The sequence below is a fragment of the Microcaecilia unicolor genome, chromosome 3 (genome assembly GCF_901765095.1).
Source record: "Microcaecilia unicolor chromosome 3, aMicUni1.1, whole genome shotgun sequence".
Lineage (NCBI taxonomy): Eukaryota > Metazoa > Chordata > Amphibia > Gymnophiona > Siphonopidae > Microcaecilia > Microcaecilia unicolor.
In genome coordinates, this window is record NC_044033.1 from 206,297,605 (window position 1) to 206,319,195 (window position 21,591).

At 46.0% G+C, this 21,591-nt stretch overlaps 1 protein-coding gene across 1 annotated transcript; it reads right to left on the reverse strand.

The window, feature by feature from the left end:
• Nucleotides 1–6,873: 6,873 nt before the first annotated feature.
• LOC115466167 (H-2 class II histocompatibility antigen, A-U alpha chain-like) lies at nt 6,874–18,428 on the reverse strand. The gene is made up of 6 exons (XM_030197253.1): nt 18,333–18,428; nt 17,969–18,072; nt 15,127–15,372; nt 11,477–11,761; nt 10,744–10,903; nt 6,874–7,911 (listed from the first exon to the last, which is right to left on the reverse strand). Exons 2-5 carry the CDS (start codon nt 18,036–18,038, stop codon nt 10,752–10,754), a joined length of 753 nt encoding a protein of 250 aa, XP_030053113.1. The 5' UTR covers nt 18,039–18,072; nt 18,333–18,428; the 3' UTR covers nt 6,874–7,911; nt 10,744–10,751.
• Between the last annotated feature and the right edge of the window lie 3,163 nt (nt 18,429–21,591).

Sequence of the window (21,591 nt, forward strand, 5' to 3'; positions counted from 1 at the left end):
GTTCTGGATGGACTGAAGGGGGAGTAGATGGCTACGTGGGAGGCCGGTCAGGAGTAGGTTGCAGTAGTCAAGGCGAGAGGTAATGAGAGAGTGGATGATAGTTCGGGTGGTGTGTTTGGAGAGGAAGGGGCGAATTTTGCTGATGTTATAGAGGAAGAAGCGACAGGTCTTGGCTATCTGCTGGATGTGCGCAAAGGAGAGGGAGGAGTCGAAGATGACACCGAGGTTGCGGGCAGATGAGACGGGGACGATGAGGGTGTTCTCAACTGAGATAGAGAGTGAAGGGAGAGGGGAAGTGGGTTTGGGTGGGAAGACAATAAGTTCAGTTTTAGACATATTCAGTTTCAGGTGGCGGTTGGACATCCAGGCAGCAATGTCGGATAAGCAGGCCGAGACTTTGGCCTGGGTATCCGCAGTGATTTCTGGTGTGGAGAGATAAAGCTGGGTGTCGTCGGCATAAAGATGATAGTGGAAACCATGAGAAGAAATCAGGGAGCCTAAGGAAGAGGTATAGATTGAAAAAAGAAGGGGCCCAAGGACAGATCCCTGAGGAACTCCAACAGAGAGCGGGATAGGGGAGGAGGACGAACCATGAGAGTGTACTCTGAAGGTACGATGGGAGAGATAAGAGGAGAACCAGGAGAGGACAGAGCCCTGGAACCCAAGGGAGGACAGTGTGTCAAGAAGTAGGTTGTGATTGACAGTGTCAAAAGCGGCGGAGAGGTCGAGGAGGATGAGGATGGAGTAGTGACCTTTGGATTTGGCGAGGAATAGGTCATTGCAGACTTTAGATAGTGATGTTTCTGTTGATTGTAGGGGGCGAAAGCCGGATTGGAGCGGATCGAGGATGGCATGAGAGGAGAGAAAATCAATACAGCGGCTGTGAATGGCGCGTTCAAGTATCTTGGAGAGGAAGGGTAGGAGGGAAATGGGGCGGTAGTTGGAGGGACAGGTAGGGTCAAGTGATGGTTTTTTGAGGAGTGGAGTGACCACAGCATGCTTGAAGGTGTCCGGGACAGATGCAGTGGAGAGAGAGAGGTTAAGTATATGACAGATGTTGGGGGTGATGGTAGGAGTGATGGTGTTGAGTAGGTTAGTGGGGATGGGGTCAGAGGAACAAGTGGTGGCTTTCGAGGAGGAGAGGAGATGGGTGATTTCCTCTTCGGTGATAGCAGGAAAGGAGGAGAAGAAGGCCTGGGTAGGTTGGATGAGAGAGTGAGATATAGGCTGAAGAGGAGGAGAGGGAGTAGTGGTGAATTCGAGGTTGATCTTCTGGACCTTGTCACGGAAGTAGTGGGCCAGAGATTGAGGAGAGAGTGAAGGGGGGGGGGGGGGTGGGAGCAGAGGGCACTTTGAGGAGGGAGTTGAGGGTGGCGAATAGACGACGAGGGTTAGAGCTAAGGGAATTGGTCAATTGGATATAATAGTCCTGCTTAGCGAGGAATAGGGAGGATTGGAAAGAGGATAGCATGAATTTGAAGTGAATGAAGTCAGTAAGGGTGCGAGATTTCCTCCAGAGGCGTTCAGCCGAACGGGCGCAGGAGCGAAGGTATCGGGTGCAAGGGGTCAGCCAGGGCTGGGGATTGGTACGTCTTGTGGGCCGGGAGGTGGACAGTGCAAGGGTGTCTAGAGCAGAGGAAAGAGTGGCATTGTAAGTGGAGACAGCTTTGTCAACGGATGTGGAGGACAAGATGGAAGGGAGGAGATCAGAGTTAGTAGAGGATAAGGTGGAGGGGTCAACAGCCTGGAGATTTCTGGACGTAGTAGTTAGTGTTGGGCGAGAGTGAGGGGGAGGGTGCTGAAGTGTGAATGTGATAAGGTGGTGGTCGGAGAGAGGAAGAGGTGAAACGCAGAAAGTGGAGGGTGAGCAAGTAGGACGAGATCAAGACAGTGGCCAGATTTGTGAGTAGGGGTGGTGGGGCTCAGTTGGAGGTTGAAGGAGGAGGTAAGAGTGAGGAACTGAGCAACATATGAATCGGAAGGGTTATCAGTGTGGATGTTGAAGTCACCGAGAATGAGGGATGGGGATGAGGGCTCAAGAAAGACGGAGAGCCAGGCATCGAAGTCGGTAAGGAAGGATGGGAGGGATTTATCAGGGGGGCGGTAAATGACTGCAACTCTGAGTGGCAGTGGGTGGAATAGACAGATGGAGTGAACTTCAAATGATGAGAAGCTGTGAGACTGAGGTAGGTGGAAAGGTTGGAAGCTACAGGCGGGCGAAAGTAGTAGTCCGACGCCGCCACCGCGGCCGACTGGGCGGGGCAAATGGGAGAAAAGATAACCTCCGTGGCATAGGGCTGCGATTGAGGCAGAGTTGTCCGGGGTGAGCCAGGTTTCAGTTAGGGCGAGCAGATGAAGGGAATGGGAGATGAAGAGATCGTGGGTGAAGGGAAGTTTGTTGCAGATTGAGTGGGCGTTCCACAGGGCACACGAGAAGGGGAGGGAGGAGGGGAATAGGGATGAGATTGGAGATATCGCGGGATCGTTTGCATAGATGAGATGAGGACGAGGACAGGTGTGGGGGACCTGGGTTGGGATTGATGTCACCCACGGATAGCAGGAGAAGGAGCAAGAGAGTGCGGAGAAGGGTGGGTGAGGAAGGGCGACGAAGACGGGATGCGCTTAGGAGGAAAGGGGAAGGGTTCATGGCAGGAAGGAGGTGTTGAAGGTTGAGAGCTAGGAAGGAGGAGGAAGACAGTAGGGATGGAGAGGTGGTGGGGGACAGGGGTAGGTAGGGGAGGGCGGAAGAGGACAGGGATGGGTAGTGAGATCGTGTGGAAGACAGCGGTGAGAGGGGGAAAAGATTAGGGAGGGACAGGGCAAGGAATAGGATGTGAATGGGGGCCATGGGTAGTGACTGAGGTGTTCAAAGGGAAGGTAGGTGGGCTGGGAGACAGGCAGGTGATGGTAAGCAGTCGGGCAGGAGAGTGATGAGCTGGTAGGAGGATGGGCTGGGAGGCAGGCGGGTTTCAGGGTAGGTGGTAGACAGTCAGGTGATTGGTGGTAAGTCAATGATTGGCTAGTAGTCAGGTTGCGTGGCAGGCTGGAGTGGTTTGAAGCAGGAGCTGGCGGACTAGGACAAGCTGATGCAGACAGACTGGAACAGGCTGGGACAAGCTGAAGCAGACGGACTGGAACAGGCTGTATCAGGCAGACTGGAGTAAGCTGGCTGGAGGAGAGGGCCTGGAGTAAGGGAGTAGCTGGAGCAGGCAGGCTGTAACACGCTGGATCAAGTAGACTGGAACAGGTTGAGGCAGATGGACTGGAGCAAGCAGGGAGAGCAGGATCGGGTGGACTGGAACAGCTGGATCAGGCAGATGGACTGGAGCAAGCAGGGAGAGCAGGATCGGGCGAACTGGAACAGCTGGATCAGGTGAACTGGAACGAGCAAGCAGGAAGCTGGATCAGGCGGACTGGAGCAGACAGGAAGAAGCTGGATCAGGCGAACTGGAGTAGGCAGTCAGGAAGCTGGAGCAGGCGGACTGGAGCTGGCAGGAAGAAGCAGTACCAGGCGGACTGGAGCGGGCAGGAAGAAGCTGGATCAGGCGGACTGGAGCAGGCAGGAAGAGGCTGTACCAGGTGGACTGGAGCGGGCAGGAAGAAGCTGTACCAGGCGGACTGGAGCAAGCAGGAAGAAGCTGGATCAGGCGGACTGGAGCAGGCAGGAAGAAGCTGAACCTGGCGGACTGGAGCAGGCAGAGGGAAGCTGCATCAGGCGGACTGGAGCAGGCAGGAGGAAGCTGCATCAGGCGGACTGGAGCAGGCAGGAAGACGCAGGATCAGGCGGACTGGAGCAGGCAGGAAGAAGCTGTATCAGGCGGACTGGAGCAAGCAGGAAGAAGCTGTATCAGGCGGACTGGAGCAGGCAGGAAGAAGCTGGATCAGGCGGACTGGAGCAGACAGGAAGAAGCTGGATCAGGCGAACTGGAGTAGGCAGTCAGGAAGCTGGAGCAGGCGGACTGGAGCTGGCAGGAAGAAGCAGTACCAGGCGGACTGGAGCGGGCAGGAAGAAGCTGGATCAGGCGGACTGGAGCAGGCAGGAAGAGGCTGTACCAGGCGGACTGGAGCGGGCAGGAAGAAGCTGTACCAGGCGGACTGGAGCAAGCAGGAAGAAGCTGTACCAGGCGGACTGGAGCAAGCAGGAAGAAGCTGGATCAGGCGGACTGGAGCAGGCAGGAAGAAGCTGAACCTGGCGGACTGGAGCAGGCAGAGGGAAGCTGCATCAGGCGGACTGGAGCAGGCAGGAGGAAGCTGCATCAGGCGGACTGGAGCAGGCAGGAAGACGCAGGATCAGGCGGACTGGAGCAAGCAGGAAGAAGCTGGATCAGGCGGACTGGAGCAAGCAGGAAGAAGCTGGATCAGGCGGACTGGAGCAGGCAGGAAGAAGCTGAACCTGGCGGACTGGAGCAGGCAGAGGGAAGCTGCATCAGGCGGACTGGAGCAGGCAGGAAGAAGCTGCATCAGGCGGACTGGAGCAGGCAGGAAGAAGCTGGATCAGGCGGACTGGAGCAGGCAGGAAGAAGCTGGATCAGGCGGACTGGAGCAGGCAGGAAGACGCAGGATCAGGCGGACTGGAGCAAGCAGGAAGAAGCTGGATCAGGCGGACTGGAGCAAGCAGGAAGAAGCTGGATCAGGCGGACTGGAGCAGGCAGGAAGAAGCTGAACCTGGCGGACTGGAGCAGGCAGAGGGAAGCTGCATCAGGCGGACTGGAGCAGGCAGGAAGAAGCTGGATCAGGCGGACTGGAGCAGGCAGGAAGAAGCTGGATCAGGCGGACTGGAGCAGGCAGGAAGAAGCTGGATCAGGCGGACTGGAGCAGGCAGGAAGACGCAGGATCAGGCGGACTGGAGCAAGCAGGAAGAAGCTGGATCAGGCGGACTGGAGCAAGCAGGAAGAAGCTGGATCAGGCGGACTGGAGCAGGCAGGAAGAAGCTGAACCTGGCGGACTGGAGCAGGCAGAGGGAAGCTGCATCAGGCGGACTGGAGCAGGCAGGAAGAAGCTGGATCAGGCGGACTGGAGCATGCAGGAAGAATCTGCGTCACGCAGGGAGAAGCCGGATCAGGCGGACTGGAAGACGCAGGGTGAAGCCGGATCAGGGGGACTGGAACACGCAGGGTAAAGCCGGATCAGGTGGAGGCAAGTTGCAGAAACCGGCTGGGCTCGAGCATCCCGATGGCTGCACAGCAGCAGCTCTGTGGGAACCAGCCTCCCAGACAGACGCCGTCCTGTGGTTCCCGACCTCCGTGCACAAAGACAACAAAGGTGACAAAAAATGTCCCAAAAGAAATGGTGCAGATTAAAAACTTTATTGGTCGGCGCAAAAAGACTCAACACAATTCGTAACTCGGAGCAGTTTGCCAGCGCTATACTACTGATCCTTTTACATTGGACTTTGCATAGTACAGTGCTTTTCATATGATACTGGTGCTTGTTATATCTGCTATACGTGCAATTCTCAGTGTGCAACAATTTATGACTGTACTTGTCAACTTAAGCAAGCGTTGTGTGGAAACTCCTGATACAGGCTTCACGGCCCAAACACAAATCCATATTGACTCTTTTTGCACCGCACTGTTTGTTTTTGGACTTTTTCTGTCACCTTTGCTGGCTTTGCTTTTCTTGAATCTGCTGCCATTGTCACTGCCAGTATTAACAGCTGCAAGACTTTTATGCAGCTCCAAGCTTTCCTCGGGCCCCACAAATTGATCAAGTACAATCCCTGAAAAACAAGACCTCTGGTTATGTGTATTACAGTTTACTCCCAGAGGAGTTTTGCATATTCAAGAAATAACATTTCTCTGCTACTACTAATTATTTCTATAGCGCTACTAGATGTACACAGCGCTGTACACATTATATGCAGGTACTTTTCATTGTGACTCAAGGACAGTGATTATATTGTGTTATTGTGACAGAGATCTGAACGTCACCTCCACAGCATTAGAAGTCAACCACCCCCATTTACACCCTATGCTGTCTATTAAGATATTTTAATGTGTATTGTGTTGACATGGTAAGTAGTATACCACGGGAGAAGTCAGGGAGTGGGAACAGAGTCAGACTTCCCAAGTAAGACCAGAGATGTAGGATGTAAATCAAAGCATTATTGGAGGATGACTCAACAGAGTACCATGTTTCGGCACACACGGTGTCTTCCTCAGGAGTCAACCTACATAAATATAAATACAAATGCAAACGAATAAATATCTATATCAAAGAAAAGAAATGTCTTTTATGTTCTTTGATGTAGATATTTATTGCTTTTATTATCTTTGACAGAATTACGGAGTCTCTTTCCTTGGGGCAATGCTTCTGAAGATCTACTGTTGTGAGTAAACTATCTACATTTATTCAATAAAGTACATTTCAGAAAATAAAGAGGCTTTGAGTGTGTGCTGATGTGCCGAGGTTATACTTCTAGGATATTAAATCTTCACAGATAATAAGCTTTAAAAGGCCTTGACAAAAACTGTCTGCACTGCACAGCATTCCAACACAAATGCAATCCGTGTCCCAATACATTATTTTATGCCCAGTACATAGTTTCACTAAAGCAGACTCGTGCATATGCATCCGGTGTGCTCCCTAAATTGTTTCAGCAAAATTGAGACTATAACTCCCCTTGAATAAATGTACACACCAGCCACACCCCCTTAGAATTGGTACACCTGCCAAAAAATTCAAGTCTCTACTGGTGTCCAAGGACTGAATTACTCACAGGGGAAAACGCTGTGTATGAGGTCAGGCATGTAGAAGCTTCTGAGGTTACACAGGGAGAAGGGAGGTGGAATTAGCACTTGCTTCAAATACCAGACTGTAGTTGAGTTTTCTCTTACCAACACAGCTTTAGAGAAATAATCATTAAAACAGTTCTATTAAAAAAGAGCATTTATTTTCAGTGTAAAAGAACAGATTGATGAGCATGTAAGAACCCAGCCATGCTATTATCAGAGGTGGTCACTTCCATCCTTGGGTGGAGGGCTGCAGTTGGCTCAGGTTCTTAAGATATCCACCAGTAATGTTCATGAGACCTACCTGCATAAATTTAGCCTAAAAATCATGTTCGTTTCTATATGCTAGTGATCCTGAAACATGGGGCTGAATGTGAACCTTGAAGATCCTGCTCCATATTATGTAACTGGAGAAAGCAGATATTGTTACAGTGAACTTACTGAAAATAAGAATCAAAGCAGATATTTGAGAAGATAACTCATGTTTTAAACAACTAAGCTAAAATGAACCCCCCTACACCCCCCCCCCCCCGAGATGCACAGAATAAACCAGCCAATGGCATTCTCTTTTCTCCTTTTCTGTTGCTATACTCTATTACTCTTTGGATACATTGTAGCTGTTGGTCATTTTCCTTTTTTCTTTTTTTTTTTTGTTTATGAATGTAAGTGTCTTTGTTTGGCCTCTAACAGAGGATGTAAAGTGGTATAAGTCATCTTCAAAGAAACTGAACTAAACTTTGTCTTGACTTTGGAAGGTTCAGGCAAAATTAACCTACGGAACCTTTTGTCTCCCCCCTAGGACAGAGAGAAACAGAGGGAGTGTTGGAGGAATGTCACCCCATCACCACACTGCTGCTGCCAAGACAGGATCCAAACTTGCACCCTACTGAGAATTAAGGCAGCTAAGCCACAAAAACAGTGTGGGGGGGGAGGGGGACTTAGCTTGTGAATTCGCTGAGGTGAGCTCAGCTTGATCAGTTTATGATTTTAGGATACCCCAGAATAAACCACTAAGATGCCTGGATTTGCTCTGAAGCAGTCACACACAGTATCAACACACAGCGTAGAGAGAGAAGACAACTTGGATGACATTGCAGGAAACGTCTTCTCAAACAGGGCTGAGTTTGGGCAAAGCTCACAAGAAATCTTCTCCACTCTTTGCTCATCTGGAAGGTTTCATCTGGGGAAAAAAGGAAACGCCTAAAACTTAATTTGAGGAAGCACAAGGCTGGATGTTTTTCTAGGTTGCCTAATATGCTTGCACTGGTCTGTCTCTGGGGAAACTGTCTCCAAATGGGTCAGTTTTGCACATACCATGAAACCATCCAGTTTAGAAAATGGCCACAAAGATGTCCATGAAGAGCAGTGGGGTAGCCTAGCGGTTAGTGCAGTGGACTGTAAACTAAGGAACCCAAATCCCACTTCAACTCTTTTTTTTTTTTAATTGTGAGCCCTCCGGGAACATACACATACCTACTTTACATGAATGTCCACCATTTCAATAGCCTGCTGGTGTCTTATATATTTAGGTACGGTAGTTATGTGTCTGTTTCTGGAAGGCTCACAATTAAAAAAAAATTGAAGTGGGATTTGAATCTGGGTCCCTCAGTTTACATTCCATTGCACTAAACACCAAACTACCCCTCAGACTTGCTTCTTGCTCTGTTAAGAACATCCCTCCCTAATACCATAACCTGTCATAGCGCCTGGCATCCCCTTCTGGTTTCAGAGGAGAGGGGACAGCAGCCACTGGGGGTTTAAGGAGGAGTCATGCCTTAGTCTCTTCAGTGAACTGCTCAATTGGAGCACTTTTCTGTACCCTAAAACAAGTCTAAATAAAGACGTCCTTTTTAGTCATGGACATTTCTTCCCCTTTGGTAATCACTCTTGAACATCCCGCCCTAAACACGTACTGCAGTGTTGCACATCCCTATTCTGCCTTTGTAAAATCAGGATTTGGATGTTCCAAGCAAATGGATGTCCATTTAGGTTTTTTTAGATATCCATATGCTTCGAAAATCAGCACCATAGCAGTGATTTTTATTTCCAGAGACATTTATTTTTTATTTAATTAAAAGGGGAAGTTATCAAGGTGAATTACTGTTAAGAATGTGTTATTTTACTGTTAACTCCAATTATTAGTAACTAGGTCTTATTGCATAAAATGTGACCTGTGCTAAAATAGCACAACTTGTGGTAAATTAATCCATCTTAACTGTAGCCCACGCTGATAACTTACTCCCTTGGGGTGAAGAGTTTCAGTCTCGCAACCAGAGCTGGTATTGTGATATCACAATGCCTCATTCCACCAATAACAGCCACCCTCATCAGTGATGTCACAATGACTTGATTGCTCTATACTTGGCTCACTTCTGATATTGTGAGGTCATAATGCCTCATTCCACCAATGCCTAACACCCTCATGATCAAAAGCAAACGCCGGCGCTAGAGGCTGTTAGCACCGTACAGGCGCCGGTGTTTGCTACTGCCCCATGATTAGAGCCCTCGAGCGCGTGAAACAACGCGCTCTAGGGCTCTTTGCGCAAGTAGCATGCAAATGCATGCTAAACAGGGCTTAGCGCACTCATCCCCAATGATCAGCAGCCAACGCACCAAAATTTGGGTCGCTGGCTGCGGCAGACCCTACGCCAGCTCTGAGCTGGCGTTAGGGTTTGCCGATCACTGGGGAGGAATGGTGAGCCCTGTCCAGCATGCAGTTGCATGCTGGCAGGCCCCCTTTCCCCCCCAAAGCAAATGCCAACAGGGGACTGGAGATCCGGTGGACCTCCGGTCCCCCCGATGATCCCACCCCCCCAGGTTCATGGAGGGCTGGAGATCCGGTGGGTCTCCAGCCCCCCAACCCCCCCCAAAAAAATGGTCCCTGGTGATCTAGTGGCCGCCAGCCAAACCCTCCTCCCACCCTCCCTCCGAACGAGCGACAGGGGATGCATTAGGCGGGGCTGGGCGCCGCCATTTTGTCGTCGTCGACTCAAGGAAGAGGAGGAAGGCAGGCTACCACCCTCCTCCTCCAACCAAGGTAGGGGGGCTGGGAGGGGGTTTCTTTTTGTAAGCTGGACCACCACCGAAGATAACACTGGGTGGGGGGGGGGGGGAGTTGGGGTGGGTCCGCCGGACCTCCAGCCCCCCCTGTCGCTCGTTGGGAGGGGGTTTGGCCGGCGGCCACTAGACCACCAGGGACCATTTTTTCGGGGAGTATGGGGGGGCTGGAGACCCACCAGATCTCCAGCCCTCCCTGAACCTGGGGGGGGATGGGATCGTCGGGGGGACTGGAGGTCCACCGGACCTCCAGACTCTGTTTTTCCTTACTCGGGGCAGGGGTAGTCAGGACCTGGTGGTCCCATGGACCTCCAGCCCCTGTGTTTGACAGGTTTGAGCTTTTGACAGCCCAGACCTGTCAAACAAATGTGGGAACAATTCGCCTGCACTTCTACCCCATGATCAGAGATAATTGCACTGCTTATATTTGCATGCATTATCTCTGATCATCCGTGTGGTAAAGCCCCATGCTGTTCCAGCGCTATTTTTAGAGCGCTGTTAGGAACAGCGCGGGGCTTTTGATCATCTGCCCCTAAGAGCCAACCTCATCGGTGATGTCACAATGGCTTGATTGTCCTATACTTGGCTTGCTTTCATTAAATATAGCAGTGATTACAATTTCTAGGGACATTTCTTTGTTCTTTAAGGGGGAAGTTATCAACGTGCACTGCCGTTAAGATGTGTTATTTTACTGTTAACTCCAGTTATTAGTAACTAGGTCTTATTGCATAAAATGGGACTAGTCATTGATAAATTAACATCTTAATGGTAGCCCACTTTGATAACTTTCCCCCTTTACATCCTTAATGTTTAATAGGTTTTATATGGGCTAACACATGCTTATCCACACCAGATGAAAGTGTGTTTTCTCTTATCTGTGCTGAAGGTGGGCACAGCTGGGGTTGCGGCAGGATTGATTATTGCATGCCCCCTCCCCCATTTTTTTTCAACTTACACACGTCCTCAGTTGACTCCTCTCCTGTGTCCTCCATTCTGTCTCATCCCTTTGATTATAAGGATGGTTCCCACAATTATCCCGATGATCCCAGCAGCGAGTCCCAGAGCACAAATCACTGTCTGCCTCACTTCAGAGGGAGGGGAGGGGACCTCGGCATCTACAGAGGGAGAATGAAATACATAGTGACATGGGGGTACAAGGACCCTCCAGAGAGGGGGAGGAGGAGCTCAGCCACAACGTATAGAAGAATAACACAAATATAGAATCTGAGGGTAGATATGGATGGACCAAGTTTGTCCACTGATCCCTGGGTTTACCTTCACTTCCTCATAACTATGGATCCTGAAGATCCCTCTTAAGGTTCTGTAGTATATTCACCTCTCGTCTTTGTATACTACCAGAAGCTTGTGGAATTCTGTGCCATACCACTCACCTCCTCCCCCACCTACATTCCCACCATCAGGAGCTAGGGCAGGTGGAGGCATGTGGCAGTGCCTGAGCCACTGGTGTGGGAGGATGAGTGAGCCCTAGAGCAGTGCAAATGATAGAGATGTGGAAAAGCCAAGGAAAAAGGCTCCTTAATGGATCCTATTTACATACAACTCCCCTCCCCCTCCACCAAGGATGGTAGTACCACATCCAGATTTAGAAGAATGGTGCTTATCCATGGCCTGGTTTGCGGCTCATCAGATCTCTCTGTGGACTGTCCCTTAATGTGTCTTTCACTTACTCCAGAACTGCACCAGTGGACTCTTCTCCAACCCATAATGATCCACAGAGCAGGCGTATTCGTCCTTCTCATTTGGGACGAAGGTCAGGTAGTGGAACTTCCGGAATGTCTGATCCTTTGTGGGGTAGAAATCCGTCTCCCCGACCCCCTGTACCACAGGATCTCCATTCTTCAGCCAGGTGACATTGATTACGGGTGGGAAAAAAGTGTTCATGAGACAGATCAATACATTGGGCTCCCCCAGCTCCACAGGATTCCGGGGATACACCTTGACCTCGGGGGCCACTGCCGAAAAGAAAACAAGAACAGTTATTCACCATGCATCCCAGCAGCCCAGTCAATATGGATAAATCTCCAGAGATTCAATGACTTGACATTTTAGTGAACTTGGGTCACAATCTCCAGCTTCCTGCACTGGCACATCCCAACTAAGGTCCACCTTGTAGAGCAAAGATTTAAAAGGGCACAATAATCCTTGAAATTTTGAATAGGATATCTTGGCATTCACAATACAAACCCTTCAAAACTGGGCTTCAATGGAAACCACCTCAACTGGATACAAGTGACGTATCACTACTACTACTATTTGACATATCAGCCAATAGCAGAGGGGAGAGGAGAGATCCCTGTCTAGCATCTCCGCCCAAAGTAAATATTTCTGCAAAACCATTATTTATTTTAGGGACTATTACAATGTGACCTCTGGCCAAGGCCTTGGGAAGGAACACAGATAACAGGGGGATAAAGACACAGAATGTGATTACTAAATTTCCCTCTTCACTAATAATATAAGTGCTTTTATAAGGGACCTGAGAATGTAGAACTGCGCTCCACACAGTGGCGTAGCCATAGGTGGGCTTGGGTGGGCCAGGGCCCACCCATTTATAGCTCAGGCCCACCGAACAGTAGCACATGTTTAGTGGTAAATGATGGGAATCCCAAGCTCTGCCAGCTGAAGATTTCCCCCTGATGGTAACAAAAACACTACTCTCCACGACACCGGCACCTGCGCATGCTCAGTTTTCACTGCATTCCTGCTGCCAAGATGGAAAGAAGCATTTTCCCACCAGCTGAGATTTTTGTTTTTTTTTGGAGGGGGGGAGAACACTTGGTGCCCACCCAATTCTTGCCGCGGCCCACCCAAAATCTGTTGTCTGGCTACGCCCCTGGCTCCACATGGTCAGGGGGTGTAATTGCACACAAAGTCAGTATACAGAAACAGGAGATCCAGCCAAGGTGGAGACCATGATAATGTAGGACCAGAAAAAAACACAGAGGGTGGAGGTGCGTTAATTCCCTACGTGAAGAAGATGCAGAAGAAAGAAGTAGGGAGAGTAGGCTCTTCTCAACACCAGAGACGTATTCATGGAGCAAAAGTCTTTATTGCAAGATATCAAAATCAACAACATAGCAGCCGTGTTTTGGCGCCTAAATGCCTGCCTCAGGAGTCTTATGATGTATGGTCGATTATGAAAAAAGATATTCTTATCAAATCTCTATAAACAAAAGATATCTATCTAACCTTGATGGGGCCATGTTTCACCCTCAGGTTGCGTCAGGGGTAAGAGAACTAAGAGGGGTAAAAACACAGTACACCCATGTCCAAAGGAGTGGAGGAGTGAGTTAGAGGCATATGCTGAAACGGAGGAGGACGTTTACAGCAGAATCTGAATCGGCGGAACCACTCCTAAACACCTAAGAGAAATCAGCTTGGAGTTTTTGGCTCCCGTGGAGGTTACATTGAATATCATCTGGAAGGCCCTTCGGGACCTAACGGTGGAAGTAAATAATTTTGTTTCAGATATAATTCTATTAGAGAGTTACACGGACAATTTAACTGAACCCTTTGAGAGTGAAAAATTTATATAACAAATGAAGTTCTACACAAGCAAGAAGTGGTTATGATCTTGAAAATGATAATAGACCAGAAACTTTGAATAATAAAATTAATATTATTATAGATGATTAATATCGAGATTATTGTTTTTCCCAGAGTTCCGGGTATGACTCCTAAAGTTTTCCTCAGAAATATTTCCTTAATTATTACTTTAAAAGGAGTGAAGTCTGTGAAAACTGGGATTACTTTAATAAGTGGGATCTGAATTAGAGACTTAAGTATATGTATTGTTAAATAACTTCTGTTTTTTTAAAAGAGAAAGAATGTAATCAGATGTATTATTTCTAACTAATATTGGATAATAAGTATGTTGTCAATGAAATGATCTGACTATACACCGTATTGGGCTTGAAGAAGCCAACCAGATGATCAATGTGAAATAATGAATTAGATGAGTAATATCTGAGGATAAACAGGTTAATACCACTTTTTTTTCTGTTTACTGTTTAATTGATCTCCTTGTCTTGTTTCACTCTCTCTATTTAGTGGTCTAAGGAAGAGAATAGAATTACCTGATTGAAATAATTCCTATATATTACCTTCCCTGTATTTCTGGCAAGTTGTTTTATTGCTTGTAAAAATTTAAATGGTTATAAATAAAAAAATAAAAAACACAGTATACCCCTAATAGTAAAAATCAAACCATCTATTCCACTTCTTCACACAAACAGATTAATTTATCTCATAATCAACCATACATCATAAGACTCCTGAGGCAGGCACTTAGGCGCCGAAACACGGCTGCTGTGTTGAGTCGATTTTGATGTCTTGGAATAAAGACTTTTGATCCATTAATATGTCTCCTCCAGTGTTTGAGAAGAGCCTACTCTCCCTACTTTTTGCTTCTGGACCATGATAATGTAAACACCAGTAGCCAGGATTTAAATCAATACCTATACACAGCACTGCTGTACAGATAATCAGGATGGGCTGTCGTTTGTGATACAATGTAGCTCGCAGACAAGAGTGCACCCTCTTCCCCGGATTCTATCATTTTGGCGTGGATCCAAGATGCACCTGCAACTAAATTAGTTAACGAGCCAGTAACCATGAATGAGTTGACCTTATCAATCAATTATTGATGTTAACTGGCATTAATTTGGATTTGCGCGCACATCTTCAACACGCTAGTCCGTAACACCAAGCACCTGAATCCTATAGCGCACAACTCAAAATACGGAATGGCCAGGGGAGAAATATAGGCGTCAGGGGTGTTCCAAAAGTCTCCACACAGTGTTAGAGAATAGCACCATTTATGCACTGAACTGTCACCAGGTTTCAGCTGACATAACTACCAGTGCTCAACTTTAGGCGTTGGAATCAGCTCTATGCACTATTCTATACAGTGTGTTCATCCCAGTTCACCCTTTACAGGACAGTGCTTACCGCCAATTTTTTCCAGCGCCGATTTTTGAGCGCCATTTACAGGATACAAAGAAGACGTACTCTTCTTAAAGAGTGTGACCCTTTTCCGATAGTGCATGCATGTGTGAACCATCATGCACGTGTGAACCACTGGAAAGGGGCACGGACTCTTGACATTCGCTCCGGAATGAAAAAAAGGACAAAAGCACAAATCTTCTGGATGCTCACCCCTAGCGTCTATGTGAAGACCCTACAGTTATGTGGCATATGGGTTTGATTAATAATTTGCAGAGTTGCATCTATGTATTTTCTTCAACATTTGGGGAGGGGAGGGGAGGGTGGTGAATGTAGTCAACTTTGGTGCATTTTAAAGTAAAGACAACATTACCGTTCTCGCCCGCTGAGATGTTCCAACTCTCCATGAGAATCTTTAGATTGTAATAGCAGGTAGACATTATCCCCAGGGCTCCCTGCGCATCAAATGAGATATATTTGGTGAATTCGGGGAGCCTAAAGACGGATTCTTTCTTATCCAAATCCACATGGAACCTCTCATCGTCATCGTAATTCTGGGTGTATTCTCCCTTCGGACTCCCGGTTTGGCAGAACACCGCCTGGTACTGGACGTGCTCCACTGGAGAAAAAGGGAGAGAGAACAAAAGCCCATGTAAGCAGAAATGAAAGGAGACTAGAAGGATTTCGTGCAAGTCTGAGGGAGGGGTTGCAAATTAGAACTCACTCCTACCACTGGACAAGAAATTTAGTTACCATTAATGGAGTCATTCATTGCAGTGAGGTCTGGAGGTATAAACTAGAAGGATGATGTAGGAATAACAGAAAGGAACAGAAATCACACTAAGGGAAAAGCTTATTTATATCTGTAAGGAGCAGGCACAATACAAGAACCTCTTACTATGAGGAGAATCAGAAGAGCAAATACTGATTTTTTTCTTTTCTCCTTTATTATTCATAATGTTTCATACAATCATACAAAAAAAAAACAATTACTAGTACAAAACCAGAAATGGTCTGTACCTCATAAGTACATAAGTACTGCCATACTGGGAAAGACCAAAGGTCCATCAAGCCCAGCATCCTGTTTCCAACAGTGGCCAATCCAGGTCACAAATACCTGGCAAGATCCCAAACAAGTACAAAACATTTTATACTACTTATCCCAGAAATACTGGATTTTCCCCAAATCCATTTAATAATGGTCTATGGACTTTTCCTTTAGGAAGTCGTCCAAACCTTTTTTTAAACTCCGCTAAGCTAACCACCTTTACCACATTCTCTGGCAACAAATTCCAGAATAACCAATTCCAAAAGTAACCAGAGAGCAAAATATAAACAACATCAAAGGTAACAGGTGGTTTTTGTTATTATAATAATAATCCTGGTGCTTCTCTCTGATGGATACAAGTTTGATGTTTTCTTAGAAATAACTCCAGAGGTCTTCAGAACAAATTGTATAAAGAGAATGGGATTTGATATACTGCCTTTCTGTAGTTACAATTAAAACGGTTTATGTATTATATACAGGTACTTAGTACCTTGGGCAAAGTGACTTGCCCAGAGTCACAAGGAGCTGCAGTGGGAATTAAACCCAGTTCCCCTGATTCTCAGGCCACTGCACAAACCATTAGCCTACTCCTCCACTCCAGGGAATCCAGGCAGGCTCTTATGCAAAGTATCTGTAAGTTACTTTTCCATGACCAGGGCATACCAGATATAACTCAACCATACTTTAATTAACAGCTTAGCAGAGGGACCCTCAATAACTGGCTACCCTTCTCCCAAAGGTCATTAAACCAGTGAGAAATCAGTGGATCTCTCTGAAGTATCTCCTATCCCTCCAGGGTCAGTGCTTCCAATACAAAAGCCAAAAGGGTCCTGAAATAGGGGTTCTATTATCAAGTCAATTAAGGGTGATCAAGGGCAGCCCCCCTGGTACCTCTTAACTGAATCATAGAAGAGAAAATGCCATTAACTTTAACAATTGCATCATCCAAGGCATAAACTTCAGCCCAAATCCTCAATATATCACAGGGTTTCCCCTTCCAAGGGCTATTCCTTTGCACTTGATTTTAAATCAATTCTGTTCTCAGGCATGACATAGAAGGCTAAGGGGGCCTTGTACTAAGCTGCATTAAGCGTTAACATTCGCCTAACATAGCTTAAAATGGTGCACCATGGTATGCGCTTAGGCATCCTGTGGTAACTGCCAAATCTGCATGTACTAACCACACGCTAAAAAATAATTAGTTGAGGGTGTGTGTCAGGGGGGCATTCCTGTGGTAATTTTTCAAAATGGCAACAGTGCATGGCCATTAATACAAAAAATAGAAAAAAGCCATTTTTACGGCTGCAGTAAAAATGGCCTTAGCGTGCCGGAAAGACCTGCATAAGAGCATGCTAAGGTCACTTTTTACCGCAGCTTAGGAACAGTTGACACAATTTTGGCTGAAAAGATACCATCTGTATATAAACTCAGCATTTCTTTCAAATGAAAGACTAAAGGAGAAACCTCAGAACTCAACCTGAATATAAAGAATTCATCCTGCAGTCAGAAAATCCTTCCCATATTTTCCCAAAGTTACTGAGTTATTTTGGAATTTTTTATTGATTTAATTAATAAATGTATGTTCTGCCTAGCCAGTAAGGCAGTCCAAAGTACATTACATCAGAAATCTACAATATATAAACAACATAAACATTACACACACATAATATAAAAATAACAATTCACAATACAGTAATTGACTTCAGCTGTCTAAATAATCTTGTTTTCAATGTCTTTCTGAACTTGGAAAGACGACTCCAATGTAATGTAAGCACCCCAGCCCACAAGATGTATTAAAGGAGGACAGTATTTCTTTCCTTGTATAAAGTGTAGTTACTTACCTGTAACCTAGGTTCTCCGTGGACAGCTGGATGTCAGCCACATATAGGTGACGTCCCCTGAGGCATCCTGCTTGTCCTAGGAGAAGTAATTCTACCCTCCCCCTTCCCCCCTTCTGATTTTAGGCAGGATAATCTGTCAGTAAGGGACGGCACAGAACAGACACCATCCTCTTCTGCCTCTGCCTCCCCCCTTCTCCAAAGCTCTGCTGGACTCAGTGCTTTGTCTTCATATGCCCACACCTGCTCTTAACTCTTTCAAAACATCTGCCAGTGCCAGCTTCCTGCCATGCTCTAGTCTGGAAAGGGGGAGGGGGATATTTACCTACCTTTTCCTGATGCTTGTCCATGAGGTAGGGTCAGGACTGACAGTGCCAGGACCCACAAGCAGACCCCCATCGTCTGAGATCTTCCCTTCAGGAACTGACAGTCTTTGGGGAGTGATGCAGGTGCAGAATCAACCAGTCAGTGTTATCTGTACACACTCAGTCCCAGTCAGACAGCCTCATCTGTAACTATACACACTCAGTTCCAGACACAGTGTCACCTCTGGGGGCGCAGTCGGAGCTTCACCTACAGGCACTCAGTGACAGACAGTGTCACCTATATGCATTCAGTTACATTGCCACCACAATCATAAGTGTCACCTGAATACAAAGACACATAGAAAGAGCATACCCTATATATGGTCACCTAAAGCTCCACAGCACAGGCAAAATCCCATATACACACGCAGTCCCTGGAACCCTATATACACACTCCTACTGAATAGTCTCTAAACCAGGGCTGAATGACTCCTCACTTGTTACTCTAAAGCTGGCAATATGATTGCTGAACAAATACCCAACGTGCATCATACAGCCAATAGGAATAATCCTTACTGGCTGCTAATCTGTTGCTAGGTAGAAGTCATCTTTCCATTGCTTCAGTTCCCCAGATGCCAGGGTACCTGTTCTCAGAGAAATCCAGATGTTCAGTGAACTTTATACACCTGGTTTCTAAAGAGCTAGGAAGGGATTTCAAATTATTTAAAGTAGAGAGATCTGGTAGCCGTGTCCACTTTTAAAGGTAGTCAATAGAAATAAAAGAAAATAAAACATAGTCCAATAAAAAAGGTATCATCTTATTTCCTTTCTAACTTAATATACTTTTTGATTAGCTTTCAAAGGTAACCCTTCTTCATTTAAATAAACTTGTGCCCTACTTCAAAAGCAGTAAGAATGATCAGAATGAATGAGCATTGTAACTGTTACTCACCTTTCTAGTATGAATGATTATGTTTGCTGTGCTTTACTATTGAATAATGGATTTCTAATATATGTGTTAGTGTGGATATATATATATCATTTATAAAGTGCAAATCGTTTTGGTTTTGCAAATGCAATAAATAACGGTATAGTAAATAAATAAATGATAAACAATAAGATCCATTACAACCTGCACTGCAGACTTGCTGTTTTTCAGAGGTTTCCTGAACCGGGGTCCAGAGGCAGTCAGGCATGATTGGAATGTTGTTGTCACGAATGCAATCAAGTATATATATACTTCAGGAAACAGGTGAAAGCTTAGCTCTTCAACCAGGCCTTTAATGGAAGAAGTAACTAACTTGCTAGTCTCACTCACACACACAAGGAGTGACTTGGGCTGCACATACTGCAGCGGGACATGTTTATTCACTTCTACCCTAGCTGAAAGAATATTTAACCATCTCTCTGACCTCATGTGCAACTTTCTTTAAATCGGTCACCTTACTTTCTAACGCTTCCTACTTTCTTACCTATCTATATGTTACATCTTTGCTTTACCGTTCACTATCAATTATAATGCTCTATTCATTATGTATTGTGTTGACATTGTAAGTAGTATATTGTGCCATACTTTGTATTGTTATTGCAATATTTTTACTGCTGTAATTGTCTATTGGTCATGTTTGATTTATTCTTACTGTACATCGCCTTGAGTGAATTCCTTCAAAAAGGCGGTAAATAAATCCTAATAAGTAAATAAGCTACAATCGTCCTACCTCCTCTATAAAACTCCCAAAATAACTACATGAACTATTGTCCTACATTTTTCAAACTCCATGGACAACTACATAATCTATCAATGCCCTCCACATGTCATAACTGTAAAAAAAAAACACTATTGTAATCTCAGCAAAATGTAAATTGTAAGCCACTTTGAACCAAAACTTGTTTTGGATAACAGTGTGATACAAAAATGAATAAATAAAGAATCATAAAACATCAAGATCAGTTTTTCATGCCCTATTTCATTCAGGGTAAAGCCTCATAGAGATAGTCACAAGAGAGTGGTCATTGCTTTGCACCTGCTTCACAAGTCTATTAGCTGTGCAGTGTTTTACAGTTAAAAGGGCAAAGGGGGGGGGGGGGTGTTGTACTCAGTAAAAATGTTACAGTGTCATTATAAATTCCTGCAGGCCTGAAAATAGCTACAAGTTACATCTCATTCATTGTTACCTGATTGGACCTTTTTATGGTTTACAATTCCAAGCATGAGTGACGTGGTGCAGTAGCTCTGTTACTACTACTACTACTACTTAGCATTTCTATAGCGCTGCCAGGGTTACGCAGCGCTGTACAAGTTTAGACAAGGGGAAGGACAGTCCCTGCTCAAGAGAGCTTACAATCTAAAGGTAGTCTACTGGTAATAAATAGTCCAATAAAAAAGGTATCATCATCTTTTCTTTGCTTTGCTTTATTTCTAACAATACATTTTTTTGATTGGCTTTGGAAGGCAATATCTTCTTCAGATCTGAAATGAGCAAATGATGAGGAGTAGCCTAGTGGTTAGGGTGGTGGACTTTGGTCCTGAGGAACTGAGTTTGATTCCCACTTCAGGCACAGGCAGCTCCTTGTGACTCTGGGCAAGTCACTTAACCCTCTGTTGCCCCATGTAAGCTGCATTGAGCCTGCCATGAGTGGGAAATAAAATAGATATTATTGGAGATTCTAGATGGAATATTGCTATTCACTAGCAACATTCCATGTAGAAGCCTGCGCAGCCACATTGGTGATCTGCAAGGGCCGACTTCTACATGGAATGTTGGAATAGCAACATTCCATGTGTAGAATCTCAAATAGTAGCAACAGTGGAGGAGTGGCCTAGTGGTTAGGGTGGTGGACTTTGGTCCTGAGGAACTGAGTTCGATTCCCACTTCAGGCACAGGCAGCTCCTTGTGACTCTGGGCAAGTCACTTAACCCTCCATTGCCCCATGTAAGCCGCATTGAGCCTGCAATGAGTGGGAAAGCGCAGGGTACAAATGTAACAAATAAAAAAATATAACACTAATAAAATGGTATCATCTTATTTTCTCTGCTTTGTTTTAGTTCTATTTATTACCAATTCCAAACAAAAAAAAACCAGAAATGATTAATCACAAGCAGTGGGAAGAGAATAAGCAGCCTAACAGCATTATTATATCAAGCTGGTCCCCAGCTCTGATTGGGCCTATTCCTAGAGTTTTCATCACATGACTTTAAGGTCAGAGCTTATTGAAATTAATTAATTATGGATGAAAATAGTTGATTCCCAATATCCCCAGATAAGTATTATGTATGCTTCAGGTATTTTTCATGTGTACCAAAGTTAATTCATAATAAGAACATAAGAGTAGCCATACTGGGTCAGACCAATGGTCCATCTAGCCCAGTATCCTGTTTTCTGAACAGTGACCAAGCCAGGCCACAAGTACCTGACAGAAACCCAAATCATGGGGAGGAAGTGACGTCACGCTCCGTTATGGAGGTCTAATAGCGGAGCTCCCGACACCCAGCCTGGAAAAACGAAGCATATAGCTACATTCAGCGTCTTGAAACAGCCTCAATTTGCGGATTAGAGCAGCGAAAGACCAGCGACACTGGAGATGGCGAGCATTAAAACTAAATCGGCAGATTTAACTACTTTTGCGTACCGACAGCGCGAGGCCAA